Below are 24,828 nucleotides of genomic sequence, written 5' to 3' on the forward strand. Positions count from 1 at the left end.
CCCACTGCTGGACCCATCCATGCCCTGTGACTTAGCTAGCTGGCAGCTTGTTTGCATGGGGTCACACCCCTGGGAGCAGGAGAAGAAGTTGGCTTGGTGCCAGAACTGTCCCCTGGCCAGTAGAGTTTAGGGGTTGGAAATTATGTCCACATAGTACAGGAGGGGAGGGGAGGGGACACTGAATTCTGGGATGCTGGAAGACTTGGGTGCTCATCCATGGGGAGTGGCTACACATTAATGAGCTGGGTAACACAGGTCAAAGATAAACCGGCCCTGGAGTGGTGTAACTTTAAGCCACCTAAAGTGTGCTTAAAACTAGTTTCAGGTGTTAATGTATGAACAATGGAGGTGTTAAGCACGCCAGAATCCACCTACAATTAATGTGTAACAAGGCCCATAGCGTACAACGCTAGAACCAGTCATTTTAGTAAAAGCAACAATATTGAGCCGATAGTGATTTATGTAATTTTTAAGGAAAATTACTTTTAATTAAAGTAAATAATAGAATAATTTTTAGTATGCTCTCTCTTCATCTGCAGTACTTTATTTAAAATACAAATATATTCCAGACTAGTGAAACATGTAGTACCACATTGGAAGAAATCAGGTTTGCTTTCTTAGTTTATACTTATTGCTTATAATTATCCTTATAATGTGTTGCAACATATGTGAAATACCTTAGTTTTGTAACTATTGCTATATGCTTATTAACTTCCCTGAAACATTGTAATAATGTTTACTTAGACCATACATTTAAAAAATTACTAAAATGTTTAAATTATACATTACCTGTAACCCCCACAACGGCAAGCTTCTGTTCACCCAAATAATAGGAGACCTGTCAGCTCACAATAACAAAATAAAATTGATATTAAACAAGAGCTATTTGATAATCCTGATCCAAGCTCAGTGAAGTCAATAGAAAGAGTCTTGTTGACTTCAACAAGGTTTGGATCAGCCCTCTATTTTTTACATAAATACAATGCAGTTGATTAAATATATAAAAACAAGACAGTTGGGAGAAATAACCATATACAGTAGTTATGGCTAATTATTTTCCTACAATCATTTTTTTATGGGGCAGCTATCCATTTACTATCTTTAGACCAGCTGTATACTTCAGAATTAATCTAATGTTCATTAAAATCAATACAACTCTTTTATTACCTTTGGTGGACACTAGGCTAAGTTCTTTAGAGGTAAATCATTCATGTATTTTAAGGAGGCAGAGGAAAACCACATGTTATTTAGCCTTCATTCATACAGAGAACTACTATTAATGTCAATAGCATTTCTTCATCTATATTAAGGACAGTCCTTTATTTAATTCTTTGTACTAAAAAATGCCAGTAATTAAAAAAACGGACTCACCAATTAATATTTTCAGGTGTATAGTTTTGACTTGAACAACCCCAGTTTAATTCCTTGCTGCCAGAAGTTAGCATATCCACATGAAATGTCCATTTACAATAACAGGATAATTGAAAGGCGGGGTAGGAGGAGAAAAACAAGAATCATTATTAGCTTGTTAACACTATTCTACAAAATATGTCAAGTACTATGTAGAACAACTAAATGAACTTAGGCACTGAGGTGCAGATATTTTAACATAAAAACATAAAAAGAGTTGGGAATCAAAAATGTAATATTTTTCAAAGTATGTAATGAGCATGAAGTAAATACTGGAATTCCAGAGGAGCCACTAATTCTGCCACAGAGACCATGGAAAGACGGGAACACAGAGCATTTATAGGTTCTGTCATCATAATTCCAAAAAATCAGGCATATACTACAGTTCCTCTTACAGAAGAAATATTATTAACTTCTGATTCTATAGGGAAAGATTTAATGGCATCTTAAAAATCTACTGTGCATGTCTTACGTGATTGTATTTTGCATTGATAAAAACATAAGAAAATAAGGACTGTCATACTGGGTTGGCCCAATGGTCCATGTAGCCCAGTATCCTGTTTCTGACAGTAGCAAGAGTGGATGTTTCAGAGGGAGGACATATAAACAGGGTACATCTAAAGTAATCTGTCGTCTGTTATATCCTTCCTGACCAGAGGATGCACCCCTGCCTGTTCTGTTTAATAACTGTTAATGGATCTGTCATCCATGACTTTGTCTAGTCCCTTTTTGAACCTGGCTAGCTATTTACCTTTATAGTCTCTCATGGTAACAATGTGAACAATCTCTTGTGTAAAGGAGTTGTGCAAGTTAAATGAGCTACATAAAAACTAACTTTTGCTTGCTGGTTTAAACCTTTCTCCTGATAATTTCAGTGAATGTCCTCTAGTTATTGTATTGGTAAGTAACACTTCCCTTTTCACTTTGTCCATATCCTTCATGATGATGATGATCAACTTCTTCTTCTCCTCCTTCTTTCCTCACTTGTCCCATCTGAACAGACTCACTGTTGCAGATCTTGGATCTTCACCAGCTTTGGTCATATGTATCTTCCTCTTTCAACTCCTCTCTCATTTTCCTCTCCACTATATCTCTTCATCTCATCTTCATCTCCTCTTCTCCTTCTCCCTGGTAATGCCATTCTGATACCTTCTTTTCTCATGTATTCTTGAAGACTCATTTGAACATGCCCATATCATGCCAGTCTTCTCTCTTGTACTTTCTTAGGTGCCGCTACTACGTTCACTGATCTTCTGATGTACGTATTCCTCACTTTATCCAGGTTCGTCATTCCACACATCCATTGGAGAATTCTCATCTCTGTCATGTTCACTCTCCTTTTTTGAGTTTTCTTCAGGGGCCATGTCTCCACTCCATACAATAGTGCTGGATGCACATGTCTTGTAGACTTTCCCCTTCAGCTTCACTGATATTCTCCTGTTGCATAATATTCCTATTGCCAATTTCCTGTTTGTCCATCCTGCTGTTATTCAATGGTTCAGGTCATCTAAGTCTACATTCCACTGAATGGCTGACTCCAGTTACTTGCATTTGTTAACTTTCTGAACATGTTTCCTATAGATTATCACATTTCCAATATCAGGTACCTCAGAGAAATCACAACATGTATATTCTGTTTTGGATCAATCAATCTTCATCCCTCTTCCCTCTAGCACTTCTTTCCATTGGTCCAATCCAGCTTGCACTTCCTATGGATTCTCAGAGCAATGACCATGTTGTCCACAAACATCATATTCCAGGGTGGTCTCCTTATTTGTTCAGTAAACACATTCATCATGACTGCAACCAGAAATGGGCTCAAAGCTGACCCTTGATGTACACCCAGCTTCACCTCAAAACTCTTTGTCTCTCTTGAACTGCTCCTCACATTTCCAATATGTGTCCTTGATGATTCTGACATATGTTTCCAGGACCACCTTAATTCTTAGGCACTCACATATGTCCTCCCTGGGTACATGATCATAGGCTTTCTCCAGGTCAATAAAAATGAAACGGATGTCTTTACAATCTTCCCTGTATTTCTTCATCATCTGTCTTATTGCAAAAACCGGATCCATGGTACTTTTCCCCAACATGAATCCATACTGGCCTTCTCCAATGACTACCTCTGTCCTTAACCAATTCTTCACCACTCCTTTCCACACCTTCAGAGTGACTCTCCAATCATTGCCACAATTCTGGACATCATCTTTCTGCTTGAATATTGCCACCAGAACACTCCCTCTTTGTAGATTTGGCATCTTCTCTGTGGCAAATATTGCTTTAAACATCTCCCACAGTATATTGATTCCTTCTTCCCCACAAGACGTTCCAAAATTCCACTGGTATATCATCAGGTCCTGTTGCTTTTCCATTCTTCATTTTGTTCAATGCTCTTTCCACCTCCATTCTGCTGATGTCAGTCACCATGCCTTGATTTTCTGTGGCACTTGCTCACAAACTTCTTGGGTTTTCTTTGTTCATCAGGTCTTCAAAATATTTTTTCCACCTGTCCTTAATCTCTTCTTCATTCATCAACAGTGTGCCAAATTCATCTTTGATCATCATATCTTTACATCACATCCCTTGTCAATCTCTCTCTTCTTCTAACAATCCTGTACAATTCCTTCTGTCCCTTAGTACAAATCGTCCATTGCAGTGTTTTTGGCCTTAGCATTGGTCCTCTTTCTCTCCATTGTATATGCTTCAAAGTCCAGAGGGTCCCATGTATCTTTCCATTTCTTACATTTCTCCTTCTTCTCCCTTACTACTTCCTTGACCTCCTCATTCCACCATCATGTTTCCTTCTCAACAGGCATCTTTCCAGATGACACTCTGCAAATTTCTTTTCCCACTTTCCTGATCTTATCTGCTGCCTCTTGCCACCAACTTTCAGTGTCTTCTATTTCTTCAATTTGTATTTCTTCCAACACTTTTGCTCTGAAGGCCTGTCTCATTTCATTGTCATTGCCATACCTTTCATGATTTTATAGATCATAACTCCACTCAGCCTCCTTCTTTCCCAATTGAAGAGTCTAGCTTTTGTAATCTTTCCTGGTATGGCAGTTACTTCATACCCTGATGATTTTGGTTGCCCTTTTCTGTACCTTTTCTAATTTTACTACATCCTTTTTGAGATGCAGACACCAAAGATTCACATACTATTAAAGATTCATAGATTCATAGATAGTAAGGGGCTGGAAGGGACCTTGCAAGGTTATTGGGTTCAGCCTCCCTGCACTAGGCAGCAAAGACAACTGGGGTCAGGTGACCTCCAGCAAGGTGACCATCAGTCTCCTCTTGAAGATTTCCAGGGTACATGATTGCACCACTTCTGGAGGGCATTTATTCCTCAGTCTGGACACCCTAACTGTGAGGAAGTTTTTCCCAGTGGTAAGCCTGAAATGGTCTTCCAGGAGTTTGTGGCCATTACTCCTGGCTTTCTCCAAGGACACCCTGGTGAACACTTGTTTGCCAAGCCCTTGATGCATTCCCCTGATATAGCAGTAACCTGCTACCAAGTTCCCTTTCAGCCTTCTCTTTTTTTAGGCTGAAGAAACCCAAGTCCCTTAGCCTTTCCTTGTATGGCTTGCCTTGAAAGTCTCTGATCATATGGGTGGCTCTTCTCTCAAACTTTTCCACATCCTTGTTGAAGTGCAGTGCCCAGAACTGGATGCAGTACTCAGGCTGCGGTCTCACCAATGCTGAGTAAAGTGGAAGAATTACTTCCTTGGTTTTGCTTGAGACGCATCGGTTGATGCATGCCAGAGTATTGTTTGCCCTGCTGGCTACAGCATTACACTGATGACTAATGTTCATACGATGATGTATTATTACCCCAGGCTCCTTTCAGTCATGGTGCTAGTCAGTTTGGCACCACCGAGCCTGTAAGTGTGTTAGAGATTGTTCATCCCCAGATGGACCATTTTACACTTCTCAATGTTGAACTTCATCTGGGTCCGATCTGCCTAACTTGTCAGCTTGTCTAGGTCTGCCTGTATCTGAAGCCTATTTTCAAGCATGACCATGCTCCCCCATAAATTGGTATCATCTGCAAACTTGGCCAATGAGCTCTTCACCCCCACATCCAAATCATTGATAAAGATGTTGAAAAGCACTGAACTAAGCACGGACCCTTGAGGGACACCACTGCTCACTTCTCGTTAGGATGACACAGATCAATTCATTAGAACTCTCTGGGTCCTACCCCTCAGCCAGTTTCCTACCCACCTAACTATTCAGTGGTTAAGCCCACAATCTTCCAATTTTCCCTTGAGAACATCATGGGATACAAGATCAAAGGCCTTTGGAAGTCTAGGTATAACAGTGCGGACCTCCTCTCTCTTATCCAGGTGGTGAGTTACCTGCTCGTAGAAGGAGATGAGATTGGTAAGACAAGACCTGCCCACGATGAAACCATTCTGGCTGTCATTCAGAATCCTACCTTCTGCAGGCGTATCGCACATAGACTCTTTGATTAATTTTTCTGGGATTTTCCGTGGGATAGAAGTTAAGCTAATTGGCCTGTAGTTGCCTGGGTCCTCTCTCTTCCCCTTCTTGAAGATGGGCACAACACTGACCCTCTTTCAGTCTTCAGGGACCTCCCCCAAGCACCATGAGTTTTGAAAGAGTTTAGCCAGATGTCCTATAATGACTTCAGCCAGCTCCTTCAGCAATCTTGGATGAAGTTCATCTGGTCCTGCTGACTTATAAATGTCTAACTTTTCTAACTGATCACACAAAAGTTCAACATCAACAGTAGGAAGGTGGTCATTCCCACCATATCCATTCTGAACCTTATTAAGTATGATATTCCCCTTAGTCTGGTGAAATACCAAAGCAAAGTAGTCATTCCAGAGTTTGGTTTTCTCCTTAGTGTTGGTAACCAGCTGTCCTGAGTTGTTAAGCAATGGCCCTATGCGTCCATTTGTTTCCCTCTTGTTCCCTACATGCCTAAAGAAGGACTACTTTTTGTCCTTGATTTCTATAGCTAGTTTAAATTCAGTCGCCACCTCAGCCTTTCTAATCTGCTCCCTACAAATGCGGGCAGTGGGGACTGTCCCAAGCTTCCATTGTTTTTATGCCTCTTTCTTCTTTTTCAAGAAGACCATGATATTCTTATTAAGCCAAGACAGCTTACCAGTCCTTCTGCTACCTTCCCTCTGCATGGCAATGGACTTTTTTGTGCTTTGAGGATCATGTCCTTGAGGAATAACCAGTCTTCATGCACTCCTTTCACCTTCGGTCCCTGGTCCCGCAGCCCTTCCCCTACTATTGTTCTGAGCCTGTTGAAATTCACTTTTTTGAAGTCCAAAACTTCAACCCTGCTAGCTGATGTCAGCCTCCAAGGAGATGCAGGTGTATTGTGAATTTGTATAGTGGCATGATGATATTTTCCACTTTGCTTTCAATTCCCTTCTTAATGATGTATTAACTATCACTATTAACCAATGCTGTATTAACTATTTTGGTCACCACCTCATATTGAACTGATGGTTTTACAGAATTATCTAAGGTCTCTTTCCTGAGTTGTTAAAGCTACTTTGGAATCTAGTGTTATATATATATGATTGATGTTATTTTTCCCCCATGTGCTTTACCTTGTACCTATCAACATTAAGGTTCATCTGACATTTTTGCCCACTCATTTAGCTTGGAGAGAGATTTCTGCAGCCCCTGTATCAGTTTGGGATTTGACTACTCAAAATAATTTAGTAGCATCTGCAAATTTGAAGGTTTTGCTGTGAGTCCCTATTCCCAGGACATTGATGAAAATGTTGAACAACATTGGGCCCAGCACAGATCCCTGCAGGACTTTTACTTCTGACCTCCATATATCCTAAGTAGTGACCATTTAGCTCTACACATTGTTTCCTATCTTTTAACCAGCTCTCAATCCAGGAAAGAACCTTTCCTCCAATAATTTGACAACTCTCTTTTTTTAAGCCTATAAAAACTTTGTTTAAAGATTTTTGAAAGTACAGATATATTATGTCAACTGGATGTCCCATGTCCAAATGCTTAACACCCACAAAAACTCCAGTAGATTTCTGAGGTGAGATTTCCTTTTACAAAAAGCATGATGACTCTTCCTCAGAAGATTATATTTGTTCATGTAACTTTCAATTTTATTCTTTAATATACATTCTGTCGACTTGCCAGGGATGCAAATGAGACTCACTGGTCTGTAGTTCCCAGAATTGTCTCTGGAGCCCTTTTTGAAGATGGTCTTATGTTGGCAACCCACCAGTCTTCTGGAACAGAGGCCATTTGTAATGGTAGGTTACATACCCTTGCCAACAGTTCTACAATTTCACATTTGAGTTCATTCAGAACTCTCTCTTGAAAGCCATCCAGCCCCAGACAATTTAATAGCATTTAATTTAACAATTTGTTCTAAAACTTCTTCTATTGTCATTTCTATGTAATCCAACTCTTGAGACCTATCTGTTGGGAAGAACTGATCCAATTTGGGAATTCCTCCAGTATCTTCTTCAGTAAAACTTATGCAAATAATTCATTTAGATTCTCACTATGGTCCTATCATCCTTGAGTGCACCTTTTACACCTCGGTCATTGAATGGTCCCACCAATTCTCTCACTGGCTTTTTGCTTCTGTTGTATTAAAAAAAAACCACAACCCTTTTATTATCAACTTTGGAAAACTTAGCAAAACACTTCTCAAATTGTGTTTTGGCTTGCCATATTTCATAATTGACCAGTGGACCACTTGTACTTTTCACCCCAGCAGCACACATGGAAGGCTAGTAGTAAGTTCTGGGACACAGTAGGTGTATCTACATGAGACACTACATTTCCATAGAAATGAGCTACAGCAACATTGTTCATCACTACGGTGATGTAGCATTGGCAGGAAAGAAATGTGACGTCGACGCTACTGCTCATAATGCACAGTAGGGTTGGAAATAACCCATGCACCATCAGGACTGCATAGTAATGACAGTTACTGTGCAGACATATAGTACAGGCAGTCCTCAGACTTATGACACAATTGGTTCCTGAAAACTGCATTTTAAGTCAAAACGTTGTAACTCGGAACCAATCTTCTCATAAGAAACTATGTTATAAATGGAGGATTGGTTCCTGAACCAAGTCCTGATGCCCTATTTTCACCAAAAATACCCCAGAATTTTGTACTCGATCAATTATAGATGAGTAATATAGCTACATTAATGTACTGATTTTGTAAATAGCAATCATATTGATTTAGAAGGACTTCTTTGAGGTGACTTCACTGGCCTTTCTGAAGGGCTCTTGGTTGGACTTTTTGAAGGGGTCTTGGCTGGAGTCTTCTCAGGAGTCCTGGCTGGAGATTTTTCTGGAGTCTTATCTGCTTTCTTAAAGAAAGCATCCAAGGAAGTTGGACAGATGTTCTGCAGGGAAATGAGTGATGCAGCAAACTTGTTCACTGGCGTGATGTCGCATTGGATCAAGTGTTGTAAAGCTGAAACTGATGTCAGAAAATTGAATCAGGGTGTCAGTTTAGAAATGTTGTAAGTGCAAAAAGTTGTAACTCAAAACGTTGTAAATCGAGGACTGCCTGTACTTGTAGGTATGTCCAGTGTGTAGATATGGTCTTTAAAAAAAAAAAAGCATGTCTAAGAGTAAGACTTTGGTACTCTAAGCCCTGATCCAAGGTCACTTCAAATGGGCAGAACCCCCTATTGACATCAGTAAGGCTCCACGTAGGCATAAAAGTCCATCTCCTTGGAAGAGAAGTTAGAATTCAGGGCCTTAGTGAGCTAACATAAGTGAATCCTCTGAGAGATTTCTAAGTGGGAGGAAGCCAGATAAATGTTTAATAGGAACAGAACATGCTAAATAGTGTGTTGAAATACATTTAGCAAAATGCAATGCAATGATATAAAGTGCAGGGACAAACACAGTCCCTGCCTGGTTAATTATTAAGTATTTAAAGTCAAGGAACATACTGTTTGGGGAAAGCTTGGGGAATTACCATAGCTTGCAACCTGCAAATAAACCACTGTATTTAAGTACAAAGGTATCAAAGGATACCTCAGATAACAGTCAGTTCTGGGTCCTTAGTGCTTATCTCAGTTTTTATCCTGTCCTGCATATCCAGAAGTAAGCTTGTGTACTCTTTAATATATGCTCATTTTGGCTCACTGCTTCATTAGGAGATTTTAAAATAAAGTAATGCCAGCAGCCTCATCGTACCACAAATGATCATTAATATGAAAGCATCTCAGTATTTATATATATATATTTTTGTACTAGACAATTGCATTAATTTAGTCTGGTCTCTGGCCCCATGCAGCCCATCTTGGATTTCTGTTTTACAATGTTTATGAAAGAACTGGCACTAGATGGATAATGTATTCAAAGCCATAAACAAAAGATCATTGCTTTAACTTTTACAAAGGCCCTTGTTTCTGCTTTCCTAACTACGATTACCTGTATTGTATATATTTTCTAGTAGTTGTGTTTTAGAAACAATAATATATGTAAAACACTGGATCAGAGATGTAAAATTTCTGGAAATTTTGAAGCCATGGGGGGAAAAAATGTATTTCTCCCCCCTCCCCCCAACCTTTTTTTGGTGGGGGGAAATGGAAATTTGGGGAAAAATTGAAATATATGCAATATTTATTTTCTTACCTATGTACCTTTACTTTACTACTTTAAAAACATAAAATATATTATGTATAACTTAATTAGCATATAAAATTGTAATTTTGGTATATTTATCAAATGTAAAAGTATAAATGCCTTTTTATTATTTGAATAAAACTAAGGTATTTAAAATACTTATTTTAAATTAATGTTACAGATTGAGCTACAAGCTGCTGCACACTAAGGTACTTAAGCATATCCTAGTTTTTGCCAGTTCATGAGAACTAGTAAAAAATAAAAGTTGAAAATAGAAACCATCAACGTTGTAGTAAACAAAAGGATTTTTTTATTATCCAGACTTAGAAAGTCCCCTCCATACAGTCAGCACTCTCCAGAAACAGAAGAAACTCTTATTTTTAGAAAAAATGCTCAGAAACAAAATATCCCTCCAATGCTGGAGACAAAATTTGGCACATGAAACCAATATATCATTTAAACAATCAAATATATCCTTGAAAATATTAGCACCACAAGTTTCTTTGTCTAATGAGAGTCAGACTTAGTTTCTGAAATATCAATATTTTCTGATTCTGAATCTGAACCAACCTTTTTTATCTTCATGGACTTCAGAAAACTGAAAATTTGCATGGATTGAAACAAGGACCTGTACTCTTTCACAGGTTAGTTTATTTCTTGATTTCCTGTGTATATTTCCAAATATAGAACAATTTGTTTCACATGCTGCAGAAGATGGAGGAATCTGAAGCAGGCAAGAAGCAAGTTGAGTCAGAGGCTGTGTTGTACAAAGGCCTTGCCACCATGTTGCAGGAGGAATATGCTTGGCAGAGTCCCAGATAGTACTCCTGGAACAAATACCTGACCATGTTCTGTGTTCTGCAACATTTGCAAGTATCTTGCCACATCAATTCCTAAGTGTGTTTCTTATTTTGTAGTTCAGTCAAAAGCAGTAGCAACACTATCATCACTAACATTTCTATCTTTGAATCTTGGATCCAAAAGATTTACAGCAGCATGAATTGGCTGGTAACAAAATTCCTCCGCCTCTGAATGAAATCTGTTACTTTTCCTTCTTCCGTACTCGTAAGTAGAGATATACTTACACTGTCAAAGACAGTTGATTTTATCTGGGCCATTAGATAAGGAATGTCTGACAAAAGTGCACTGTCTGATTTAGATGCAGTGATTGCTGAAGAAATTGGCTTTAGAATCTTCAGGGAGTTCTGCAGCTGAGCCCAGAAGACATCCACACAAAGTACAATGTTTCTTATGCTTCAGACTATTTTAAGGTCTTTAGTTATCACTGTTTCTTGAAGAGCTTCTTTGTGTTTTTAGTAAACATTCAAATGAGATCACCATCCCACAGCATCTAGTTTTACTACAAAGTTTGAGTGTCACCATTTTCTTCTCATTGTTTTCTTCCTGCTCCTTCTCAATGATTGCAGCTGCAATATAAGGAGATTTTACATATTTTATAACTTATTTTGTTATAGTCTAGATCTTTTGCAGTGTGTCCAACTTCATAAAATCATTAAGAAGAAAGTTTAGGCCATGGAAACCACATCCTATTGCAGTAAAATGTAGATATTTGTCCATTGTGATCTCCCATGCTTTCATATTGCTTGCATTGTCAGTTAGCAAATCAGATACTCTACCACTCCCAATCTTCTGTAAGACTTCAGATATTATACTACTGATATACTCTGCAGTATGTCTGTTCTCTCCTGTTTCAGTGCTTTTATGAAAAACTGGTTGAGGTGTTGTTATCACAAAATTTATGATTCCTTCTCCTTGTACATTTGTCCACCCATCAGAAAGTATTGCAAGAGTGCTTCATTGATTTTTTTTTTTGTGCACAGATTGCATAACACATTCATATTCTGACTTTAGAAGAGGCTTGTTTAAAGAATGTCTGCTGGGCAAATGGTACGATCGTCTTAATAATTTAAATGCTGCCTGCCAATGTGCATTTTCAGTGATTGATAACGGTGTCCCAGAAGCAGATATTGCTTTTGCAAGAGCTTGGTCAGTTTTTCCTTGCTTTTCAGGTGTCATCTTGTCTACAAATGAAGTTATTGGGAGTCTTTTGGATACTGTTGGTTGAGATATCTGTTTACCTGATAGTGTTGACTGGACAACACTTTGTGATACTGATGAACATTTACAAGTGCTATTTTTTATGTCTGCAGGACATATGACAGTATTTGCAAAACATAGGGTTTGTTTGGAGTTTTTTTTTTTTTCCAGAATGACTTGCAGTTGCAGTGTGGAAATGCTTCCATATGTTAGAAGATGGTCACACCATGTTGCTGAGAGGGGAAAAAAAAAGAAATAAGTAATTTAATAGCTAGGTTACATATATAAACACTAAGCTGCAGTATGTGAAAAATGTAGTAATTGATGGAGGGCAGTCCTGCTCAGCAAGATAACTGAGAACCACTCCTTTCCTCAGACCTTACCTCACTGCTAGGGTAAGGGTAGAGGATGATTTGCTCAGAAAGCATCAGATTGGTAAGAACTCCATTATGAATTCCATAAATTATGAAGATATACTAACTGAAAATATAGTTTAATTTACCAAACTCAAAGAAATTGAAACTTTTACCTTTCATCAAACAAGAAGTCTACTTTCAGTTCCTTTGTGTTGCTAGATGCAGTTTGTTAGGTACTTCTGTGGATCTCAAATTCACAGGGTCCAGGAGGAGGTGATTCCATTCCAGCACCAAAATCTTTACGTTTCTTTTACAGTCCTTTGAAGGGAGAGGTGACCAGGTTGAGGGGATGAGTCAGGAGTCAGGAGGAGGACATATTATTCTATCTCCACCAAACTCTAGATCAAATGTCACTAGAAGAAGGCAGGCTGCAGGCAGTGCAGAAATACACAAGCAAAGAAGGCCCTGGGTCCTTCCTTCCTCCTTCTGTGCAGATGGCAGTGCCCTCTCGGGTAAGAATTGCATCTTGGATTTGAGAGTTGTAGCATGTCTACTATATAAAGGAATTGTAATAATCCTAATTCTGTAGATTGTCTTACATAAAACATCTTAATATTATATAGTTATTAGAAATCATTTTGAGGGAGTAAAGGGCAGCTGTAGTAAACAATATTTGAAAACCTTGTCTTAAAAATCATTTCATTCATCACGCTAAAAGAAAATATGTCATAAGAGGTTTTTGTTAAGTTTTCCCCTAAATTTTCAATTTTTCCATTGGAAAAAAAAGGGGGAAAGTTCTTGGAAAATACAGGGAAAAAATGTTTTTTCCTGAACTTTTCTGTTTTTTTTCTGGGCCTTCACATCTCTACACTGGATGCAAATTAAATTTATTTTGTAACATTATAATACCTGATAAAGTACTGGCTCCTATCCACATTTCTCACCTGTCCTAATTTAGAGACATCCCCCTGGTTTCAAATTGCAAATTCTTCACAGCTCCTAAACTTGTGCTACTCATATAAATATAGAAGCTGCATTATAATTGTGCTTTATTAAACCTTATTCAAACGATGCAGAATTAATTGTTTTAGAGTCATGTAGGAAGTGTTCCTTGGGGGTTTCTTCAATGTTTAGAAACATATAAAATACATCACTTAGCAAAATTACTGACAGGATCAAATTAACTGTATTATGTGAAATGACAGATAGTGAAATGTGTGATATAGTTCTACATTGTCCATTAACATCATATTCAGGGAATAGCAATTAACAGAAGCTGGTGCTGATTGCACGGGACATGTGAGACATCTTTTCCCTTCCCAGGAAGCTACCATGACTTTTGGGGTCTTTTATTAACAGTGAGGGATTCACGTGGGCTAGAAATCTTGCAGAGTTAGAAGGAAAAACTGTGAAGAGGGATTATTTTATTCACATTTATAATAATCTGAAATAATAAATTCACTGCAACTGAAAAGGTATTGGCAAAAATCAAACCTCACTCTGCAAGCTTTGAAACAATGCAGTTACCAGAAAAAGAGTGTATGGATCTTGTTACACCTTACTATGTGAGATGCATAAACATTGATTGGTGTCAGTACTAGCAAAAGTTTGGAACAGTCACATGTTCAGGCCAGCAAGGGCCTGAAAGACTAAAATGTAAGAATCCCTCCCCCTCTTCTAGGCTTCACCCCTGCCCCTGGGGCTCACCCAGTTCCCCCCTGCCCATAGGACATTATTTAGTTGTGGCAGCCTGTACTGTGTCCCCCAAGGGAGCAGGCAGGGAAGGGTTAACCTGCTTGCCCAGCCTCTGCTGTTGCCAGGCTAGTATACTTCTGGCCCAGAGAACAACAGAAGCAATGGAGGGGGTCAGGTATGCAGGTTTACCCTTTACTATCTGGTTCCTGGGACAGACTGGGGGCTGGGTGGTAGTGGACCCAGAGCAGAGGCCAGGCGGGGACTCCTGGCAGCTAGAGGTGCTATGGGACCTGCTCCCAGGCCCAGGCAGGGGCCTGCTGCTGGGCAATAGGCAGCTGCCAGGGAGAGTGCAGGGCTAGGGTCGGTGGCTGGACAGTGGCAACTGCCAGGGACAGAGGCAAGTGCCAGGGTCAGAATGTTGTCCAGCACCCAGAGGTCATCATCTGTAGCCTACATTCCCTGACCCAGGATGGTCAGGGAATGTAGGCTACGCTGCACCTGGAGCTGCTCATCCAGAACTCCTGGTCACCAGTCCTCTGAGACTGCTACCAACCACTGAAGGAAGATGGTGCAGTCCATTGTGCACCTCTCGTGGAGTCAGCATATCCACAGTTCTCTGGCTTTGGGCCATGGTGACCCTGAGGCCACATCCCCACTACCAAGTGTGGCCTCTCCCACGTGTCCAGCTGCAGACCTTGTAGAGCCATTAGACAGAAGTTTTTTTGTGAAAGTTTGCAACATTTTAGAGATACAATGCTCTGTACCAGTGGCCATGCGCTGTCGAGTCTCATATTGGGGATCAGCCATGCATGGGTATCCAGAGACTAAGATAAGTTAGCCAGGCAAGCCCAGGCCCAGGCAGCCACTGGCTGAGCCGCTTATTCCTGCATGCTACCCTGGGGCCAGTAAACTGCTGGCAGCTGGCCACAGACAGCCTGCTTCCCCTACCCCGTCCCCAAGGCAGGACAGATCAGGCTTCTCGCAGCGCCTGCTGCCACAGTTCCAAACCATGCTGACCCCCTTCTCCTCCTGCAGGCCAACCAATCTGCTGTGCTGTTCCCTAGCCCATGGAACCTAGGCTCGGGAGGCATGGGGCTCCCAGACAACTGGGACAAGAAGCTTCCTGTGCCCCCACCCTCTTCTCTGGGAGTTTCTCCAGGGAGGCACCCTGGGGCCCATCCCCCACTGCACCAGGCTGTGACCTGACTGCCCCTGCTGCACATGTCCCAGGTGGTGTGTGGTGAGGTGTTTGTGTGGACTGAGGGGTTCCCGGACCACTACACCCTGCTACTGTTGATTCTTATGGTGCCCTGGGTGGACCTGCACTCCTGGTATGGGAGCGTGATATATGATGCCATAGGGGGCAAGCCTGGGCTGCCCCACCACCTCTGCTGCTCGCTGGAAGGCTATCTGTGGGTGTGCTATGTGTCCCTGCCCCCCACTGCCGAGAAAGACATCACCACCACCATACATTCATTCCTTGGTATATGAGAGGCTCATACTAGCCTAGCTGTGGGGGCACAGACTGCTCAAAAAAGTTTAGCACTGTGTCCTGCCTCTGCATGCTGTGTGTGTTTGGGGAAGGGGGGCGGGGGGGAACCCAGGGTCAGGAAGCGTGGGCAGGCCAGGTGGGGAAGGGAGGCAGGGACAGGGGCTGGGGTAGAGAGAGCCCTCCCCCACCCCACATGGGGCTTAGCATGTGGTCAGGGCTGACATGGCTGGTGGCTCGGCGTGGTTCTCCCTGTCAGTGACATTGTGAGGCTGTGACCAATGTCCTTAGCCCACAGTTTGTGGCATCCAGGCATCTGGTTGAAGCCACCCCACCCCCAACATGGAGGAGATGGTGCTGCTGGAAGTTGGCAGTGTTATGGCTGGCCATGCCTCATGCCTGGCCCCAGGATGCAGAGCTAGCAAAGGAGGTGCTGGCCAAGGTTCCCTGAGCTGCTAGTGGGAACTTCAGCCAGGGAACTGGGTGGGATGGGCTGCTGGGCACCCAACAGGCCCTCCCCCAGTGATGTGTCACTGGGGGGCCAGGCTGGGGCAGGGATTTGGGCAGGCTGCACATCCTGGTGGCCTGAGTCCCAGGGCAGAAGAATGACATCTAGTTGCAGCATAAAAAGTACGGACTTGTGGGCAAGACTGGACCAACAATTGTGGTTAGTCACGGTTACTCACTGTGCCCACAATACCTTAACCTTTATGCAGCACTGCTGCACTCATTGGTTGTGCCCTTGCTCCTGCATCTGGCCTGACAGTACCTTATAAATATGCACATTTGCCCAGCCTCCCAGCTCAAACTGGTGCTGCACCTCTGCCTTGATCCACAGTACCATGAGGTTGCCAGTCTCTTCCTTGGTCCAGTTTAGGCCCCAGGTAGAGGGCATGGACATGTCTGTGGACAGGGAGGAGGCCATGGTGGGTCTCGCATCAGCTCTCTGGGCCCCTGTACAGTTGTCCCTGAGCTGCCAGACCTGGACAGCTGCCTACAGTGCTCAGCACTGGGCCACGGCATAGAGCAGTCAGCCAAATGGCAGAGGCCATGCCCCACTGCACCTGCAGGCACAGGACAGGCTGCTGTGGGTATGCTGCAAAAAGGTGGCACTGACCCTGCTGGCCAGAGGCTGCCTGCAGGTGGTCCTGGGGACTGGCAGGCCTGGTCAGAGTCTGAAGCAGCCTTCAGCATCCTGCAGCACCCTGCTGGTCTGGATGGCACTCTTCTGGCAGCCATGCAGTGGGGAGATGCTAGGCAGCAGTGCTGGGGTGCTGGCAGGTAGGCACAGCTAGGCTATGGCCTGCCCAGGGGGGACACAGGAGCCTGCAGTGCCCTCAGGATTCCTGTCTGTGTGTCCCAGGGCTCAAAATATCTGCAGCCTTTTATAGCCTGATGACAGGGGCTGCCACAGAGGCATCCCAGCCCTGGGTTAGGATGAGCCTCCTAGCCTGCAGCCCTGGGGCTGGCCTCAGTCTGGCCCCTTAGTGGCTGGGCAGACCCAGGAGCAAACTCATCTGCACTATGAACTTTTGAAAATAATATTTTCTCTTTCCCATTGTTCATCTGCATAATGCATCTGTTCTTATGCATAACTGAGTTCCAGCCTATTTTCTTTAAGTAATTTTCCATCCTTTCAGATGCTCTTCTTAAAATATATAGCATTTCTATAAATGTGCATTATAAAAGACTCATCACTATTTTATATCCTAGGTTCTCCTGTATTTTAACCTTAGCACATGTAGCTGCTTCCAATAATAAAGCAAAATAATCCTTCTAGTTGTCAGCTGCTTAAAGCACTGCCAAAAGGCCTGTGTCTATCACACTTCTTCCCAGAGAATAGAATCTTTGCTCATGAATCTTCCTTTTCACAATGCCAGGGTAACAGAATTAGATCTTATGGAAGCAATAATTAATGAATAACAATAGTGACATGCATTCATATTTAGCATTGGAAAGTTTAACTGTATAAGATATTTTTAAAAGGGCAGAAAGTGAGATTCATAAATTTGCAACTAGCTTGAATTATTAAATGTCAAATGAAACAGGAGTAGAGCAATGAACTATTGAATAAAATATAGTATTTTTGTATCTAGAGTTTTTATTTTTTTATTTTGTGTGACTTCACTTAAAAGAGAGAAGAAGAGAGTATTCAACTACCAGGAATATGTATAATCCAGTATTTCCAAATTCAAATACTCAAAAATCATGTGTCAGACCAACAAAATATAATGGGATTTGAAGAAAGAACAATACAGCTTATGCCTTCTGGCTTTTACAGTACTTTCGATGGCATTCTCAAACTCTTTCTGAGAAGCATGAGGGGTAGTTTGTTTTAAAAAATACATATTTAAGGTAAAGGATGAAAGAGCCAATTAGATATTTAGATGAAAGATCTAATTCTCAGGTGACTACTGGGCACTTTTAATATTCTGAGATTCACAATAGAATCATGACAGTTGGTGACACTGATAACCAAGGGTCATGTGTGGTTAGCATATTAGCCCTTAAACATGTAGCAAGAACCACCATTTTCTCCATCTAAATTGAGGGCTGAAATTGGTCAGGCATCAATGTGCACATTCTGTGGAAGAGTACATGCAAGTGGTGAGCGAACTGCACCATTGATTACTTGAGTATGGGTAATTAGGCACTGGAAGAAACAGCTGAAACACTTTTGGGGACACCAGGAATAAGTTTCCATCCAGAGTTTCTAAGCATATAGGAAAGTAACTGCATTTTTGAAGGATTTTGAAGCACTGCAACTGGAGTAGCTTCTCAGCATGTTCAAAGCTCCACTATATTACTGTCCAGTAGGGGTGTGTAAAGCGGGCCCCATTCAATTTGGATTCAAATTTGGCCTGAATCAGGGATGGGGATTCAATTCATTGTTTAGGATCACTGTTCCTGATTTGATTCAGCCAAATCCAAATCTGAAGATTTGATGCTGAAATTAAATACCTATTGGCAGAACAATAAACATTTTTAAACCTGACTGATCTATTCATACAATTTAAGAAATACATTAAAAGCTCAAATATATAAAAGAAATGTTACCATGTATATCCTTGTGTAGGATCATCCAGGAGTACTCGGATTATATATAACAAACAGCTTAATAACTTGAGAGAAAAATTGAACAGTCGTATTCTAAGACCTGTTTTACACAAGGAGAGAAAAATAATATCAGTTCATTTAGGTTTTATTCCATATTTAATATAGATAACTTAAAAGTAAGAAGTCATTCCCTCAGTCCTAGGCAGAATATTGGTGATGTCAAGTATTCAAATATTAGTATATGGAAGCTTTTATGGGATCACTTCATATTGGAAATAGACGATACTTGATGAAATATTAAAATATGTTAATTGAATAGTGAATTTCATAATTAAGCTCTCAAAAGATAGCAAATATGAAAAATAACATAGATTATACAACTGTAACTTTACATCCTTTAGTGTGTATACATTGAGAAAGCATTGAACCATATCAAACAGAGGGTCTAAAATAATGCTACAAAATATAATGCAGTATTTTCTATGAACTTAGGCCTTACATAGTCAGAGTTTCTTCAAAGTAATGGGGGCTCTACATAGGTACTTAGGACTGGATCCAGCACTAATTAAAATCAATGGAACTATTGACTTAATGGTCATTGAATCAGGATTTTCACTCATTCTATGACCAAGGCCTAAGATATGAGTGTAATTTTATCATTGAAGGAAGTACAGCATTAGAATTGCACTAGTGTCAACATTTGCATCTTATTTCTTTATTTAAAAAAAGGAAAAGTGTCCAGTAATTATCCTGATAATCATTACTGATAGAGGTCAACCAGAAACATCATTAGCAACTGCTAGTAATTTGTGGACTTGTAAACTGAGAGTCAAATCCTGAATTTGGATACATGCTATTGACCCCTTGTATCCAAGGAGAGCCCCACTGACAGTTGAACACATCAAGATCTAGCATGAGGTCACTGGATAACTAGTGACTCTTATTATTGCTAACTAAGGCTCCAGCACTTCAAGCACTTGTGCATATCAGTAACTGCAAGCATATGAATAGTCCCACTGAGCTCAACAAAATTGCTTATGTCTGTGAATGTTTGCCTTATAGATTCATAGATTCATAGATGTTAGGGTCGGAAGGGACCTCAATAGATCATCAAGTCTGACCCCCTGCATAAGCAGGAAAGAGTGCTGGGTCTAGATGACCCCAGCTAGATACTCGTCTAACCTCCTCTTGAAGACCCCCAGGGTAGGGGAGAGCACCACCTCCCTTGGGAGCCCGTTCCAGACCTTGGCCACTCGAACTGTGAAGAAGTTCTTCCTAATGTCCAGTCTAAATCTGCTCTCTGCTAGCTTGTGGCCATTATTTCTTGTAACCCCCGGGGGCGCCTTGGTGAATAAATACTCACCAATTCCCTTCTGTGCCCCCGTGATGAACTTATAGGCAGCCACAAGGTCGCCTCTCAACCTTCTCTTGCGGAGGCTGAAAAGGTCCAGTTTCTCTAGTCTCTCCTCGTGGGGCTTGGTCTGCAGGCCCTTGACCATACGAGTTGCCCTTCGCTGTACCCTCTCCAGGTTATCCGCATCCTTCTTGAAGTGTGGCGCCCAGAATTGCACGCAGTACTCCAACTGCGGTCTGACCAACGCCCTATAGAGGGGAAGTATCACCTCCCTGGACCTATTTGTCATGCATCTGCTGATGCACGATAAAGTGCCATTGGCTTTTCTGATGGCTTCGTCACACTGCCGGCTCATGTTCAACTTGGAGTCCACTAGGACTCCAAGATCCCTTTCCACCTCTGTGCCACCCAGCAGGTCATTCCCTAGGCTGTAGGTGTGCTGGACATTTTTCCTCCCTAGGTGCAGCACTTTGCATTTCTCCTTGTTGAACTGCATCCTGTTGATTTCTGCCCACTTGTCCAGCCTATCCAGGTCTGCCTGCAGCTGTTCCCTGCCCTCCGGCGTGTCCACTTCTCCCCATAGCTTTGTGTCATCTGCAAACTTGGACAGAGTACATTTCACTCCCACGTCCAAGTCGCTGATGAAAAGGTCCAGTTTCTCTAGTCTCTCCTCATAGGGCTTGGTCTGCAGGCCCTTGACCATACGAGTTGCCCTTCGCTGTACCCTCTCCAGGTTATCAGGGCTTAGTTATGGATGTCCTCACCTCTGCTTTTATCAGGGCACATTTAATATATTCTAAGGGTGGAACGTCTGTCTTTCCTGTTACTCAGCCCTGAAGTTACCTAGAGTTCCACATAAACTTTGTTTTTGCAGGAAATTGTACTTTAATTGAATATGTTATAGTTATTAATTCTGAAAATTTTCCTTTCTTATACCACCCTGAAAATAGTCTAATATGTAGTTACAGAAAAAAATCAGAAGTGTTTGTCCTTCAACTAAATGTTAGAATGTGCATTACAATATGTCTATTACAAAATTTGTAATGGAACACCAGTTGGTCCTTTAACTATGAAGGCTAAGTGATGAAGCCAAATAGATGGAATAAATGACAAAAGCTAAATAAACCTCACATAGTAAACTCATTGAAGGGGGTAAAAACCCCATCCTCAATTCCTAAGGAATAAGAAACCATACAGCTGTTAGTAGCAATTAGAATTGTGAATATTCACCTACAGACTCCTGATGTCTTATCAAGCTCAGCTAGCAAAAAGCTTCTAATTCCCGAGAATGGGAAGAAGGACTCAGAAAAGCAACAGGAAGAAGGAATGTATCCAGAGACTGCGGATAGCACGCAGGTATATTGTTACTGAGGCCCCTGACAGATGTTACACGTAAGACATGATTAACTGGTTAATCAGGTCTTAAGTAGTGACCTAGCCACATATTAATGCAATTAGTAGGCAACCAGTGATCCTCTGGATCATGGGATACATGAAAGAGATCTAATCAGGTGTCTGATGAATCTGCTTGTATGGAGTCCTGCAAGCATCACAAAACAGCCTTTGACATATATGCCTAGGCAAGAATATGGAAGAGTGAAGGTTGCCCAAGACCTACCACCCCACCCCACTTTAGACCATTGAGACAGAATCCAAAGGCCAGACCAAGTCCAGACGGTCAGTGTCTCAATGATTGTAGCTTCTGTCAGAAAGCAACAAATAATAACTGCTGCTGACTGTCTAATCCCTCAGTAAGCATGTGTTTCTATCAAAGTAATGTCCCTTAGCCTTTCTCCAACCAAGGAATACCCACAAGGCAGTGAGGACTAGGGTTTGGAAGCACCCTATACTCACCTTATTCTAGAGGTTGCAACATTGTGGTATTTTATAGGAGTTACCCCACCACAAGTAGCTCCACCATGTTGCCACCAGGCCCTCCAGTCAGATGCAGTTTACAATCATACCTGGGGGACCAATTTATGGTGTGATAAACTGAGGAATAAGCCATAAAATTATTGCACAAAATATATGTAATAACTTAGTGGCTGTTTTCTATCATGCCTTTAAGGAAATGTGTGGCCAAGGGCTCCATGTGCTCCCTCAGCTAGGGATTCTGATCAGCTGACTGGGGTTCCTATCTGCATTGCAGCATAGGGAGCACAGGCAGCTGAGCTTGCTACTTGATGGTGCAGGGGGAGCCCAGAATCATGATTCTGGGTACTCCCTGTACCAGAAATGTGGTACAATGGGCTCTGTTACTTGATCCCACAGTCTCGCTTCCTGCCATGCATTAATGGCATGGCAGGAAGCATGATTGTTGGGATTATGCATCAGAATTTATCTCACCTTTAATTTAACACCTGCCAGTGGCCTTAGTGGACGTGCTTCAGTGCTTTAGTCTTGACAGTACCTCTCACACCAAAGTCCTGGGAGGATTCCTCTGACAGTTTCACCTATGGGACACAATCTGGTAGACATTCTTGAAGTATGTGCTGAGGAGGATGTGTAAGCAGGCCCTTTTCATCTGAAAACTCAGTGGTTGAACCACTCTTTGTATGAAAAGGCAGAAAATGGTTGTAATATAGCTATTTTGGAGTGTTGATAGGTATGCACCAATAACCTCTGTCTAGAGCATGTTCACTGGTACATGCTTGTGCTCAGGGCCATCCCTAGAGGGGGGCCAATCAGGGTGACTGCCCTGGGCCCTGCACTTTGCTGGGCCCCACGGAGCCAGGCAGAGTGGCACAGCAATGCTGTGCTGCCACCAGCTTCACATCCAGCTGCTCAGCACCCCTTCCCCCCACCAGCGAATCTGCCACTGAAATCAGCACATCCGGCTGCTCACCCCCCCGCCCCCGAATCTGCCACCACCTTCCTCATGTCCAGGGGTGGGGCCCCACACAGGCTGATTTGCTCTGGGCCCCTCCCCCTGCTTGGATCATTTCTGCTTGTGCTACTCTGAAGCAACTATTTGTGCTTATTTCTACACATTAGGTACAGGGAAAGGGGGGCGGGGGGGTGTCATGCTTCACTTTGGTGCTTCTTAGTATAGCTGAGAGGCAGTGTAGATATGCCTTTAAATAGTAAGGCCCAGATCCTCAAATATATGTATGTACTTTGCTTTCATTGTAATTAAACCTATTGTGTGAAGAAAAAAACACTTCTTCTAAATTACTAGCTAATTAATTAGTAGCCATAGGGGAGAAAGAGAAAACTTAGCAGGCCATGGTAACAAAAGAAGATTGCAAATCAAGAGAGATGATACTTTGACTATATGAAATACTTCTTAGATTCCACATTGACAAATATTTAAAATTCTAGCTTTCATACTGAAAATATGATGTTATTCCTCTCAAAAGTATTGTTTACTGTTGTTACATCAAATTTTAACTGTGGGAGAGAGGATATTTATTGATCAGTGAAACCATTCAAATTACAACTTGAAAGCTTTCTTAGGATACGCAATAGCAAGGCTTTATTTGTATCAATAAAGACAACACTTACATAGCCTCAGATTCAGGGAAGAAACAGACCCACGGTGCAGGCTTCTCTGTTCCCCTGGGGCCTTGAGTCCCCTGGGGACTTCACTGAGCTCCAGAGAAGTCCAAATTCAGAAGCCTAAAAGTAAAAGTCCAAATTTCCCTCCAGCCTATGCCCAATATTTGTAAAAGGCTGGTCCCAATGTTCTAATAAATGATGTCTGATTGGTTTTATTTAAATGTCTTTGTCTCACTGAAACTTTTAGAATTGGATTAAATTAGATGCCTTGTGGACTCAGAAGGTGTTAATTAGTTAAGATTTATATCCCTGCAAAACCAAAAAGAGCAAAAAGGAGAATTTCTTATTGCCTTTCCCTTCCCATTGTGAAATGCTGTTTCACACTGGTTTATTTCTTCACCTTACTTTATGGTCTAACAAGGCTGCTTTGTTTTTATAACTTATCTAAGCATTCTAACAAAAATCCAAAAATATTACAGCAAAATAACATTCAATACATTTGGTTGTATTAATTACTATTTCTAATATTTTAAGATAAAGCTATAATATAGTGTATATAGAGTATTGATATATGGTTTTTCCTTATCCTTGTGCTCTGTTTGAGTGCATCTTAGTTAAACATATGGATATTCCAACTTTGCTGACCACGCTAGTTGCTACATCTGCAAAGGTTCATGCTATAGTCATTCAGACACAGGCTTTTGGGGCCTTCTTCTTTAGCTATACTTCTGCAGCTTTGGTGTCTTAAAAATGGGTAAGCCTGGCAACAACACATAAGACTACCTTACACTGCAGAGAAGATTTTTCTAGGTTTCATGAATCCAACTTATGAGGAATGATTCAGATTTGGTCTTATTTCAATTGGAAAAGATATGACTTTCAGGTAACAAAACTGAAATTTTATATGCTGTGAAATAGAATGATGGACGTCATAGAGCTTATATTATGATAGTGTCCTAGGAGAAGATTTACTCTAGCAAATGGAAACACATTTTGGAATCCTGTGTGCACTAAATCTGAATAATGAAGCAGCTATATCTTCATTCTATATTACACAATTAATGCCTGTATCAGAATTCTCTGGGGGAAGGGTTATTTTGGCTTTTACATAAATATTACACAAACCCTGAAGTCCTGTTTAACAAGATATATTATTGAGTTTATTTGTGACAAGCAGGAACTCATAAGAATAATCTTGCTGCTGGTGGAATTCCTTGGTTATCAGATGCATCTCCATTAAGTTGCCTTGTGTTGTCACTGAAGCCCCTGACAGATGTAAC

At 41.4% G+C, this 24,828-nt stretch overlaps 1 protein-coding gene across 4 annotated transcripts in view; it reads right to left on the bottom strand.

Annotated features, from left to right (window-relative positions):
* The window catches only part of KCNT2 (potassium sodium-activated channel subfamily T member 2), a 369,322-nt gene that overhangs the window by 233,048 nt on the left and 111,446 nt on the right, over positions 1-24,828 (bottom strand). For all 4 annotated transcript variants that reach the window (XM_059728413.1, XM_059728415.1, XM_014610366.3 and 1 more), the window contains exons 3-5: positions 18,697-18,796; positions 1,372-1,428; positions 790-838 (exon numbers count right to left, since the gene is read on the bottom strand). In XM_059728413.1, coding sequence (XP_059584396.1) covers positions 790-838; positions 1,372-1,428; positions 18,697-18,796 — 206 coding nt within the window. The remainder of the gene's footprint in view (positions 1-789; positions 839-1,371; positions 1,429-18,696; positions 18,797-24,828) is intronic.

Source organism: Alligator mississippiensis, chromosome 5 (assembly GCF_030867095.1).
Source record: "Alligator mississippiensis isolate rAllMis1 chromosome 5, rAllMis1, whole genome shotgun sequence".
NCBI lineage: Eukaryota > Metazoa > Chordata > Crocodylia > Alligatoridae > Alligator > Alligator mississippiensis.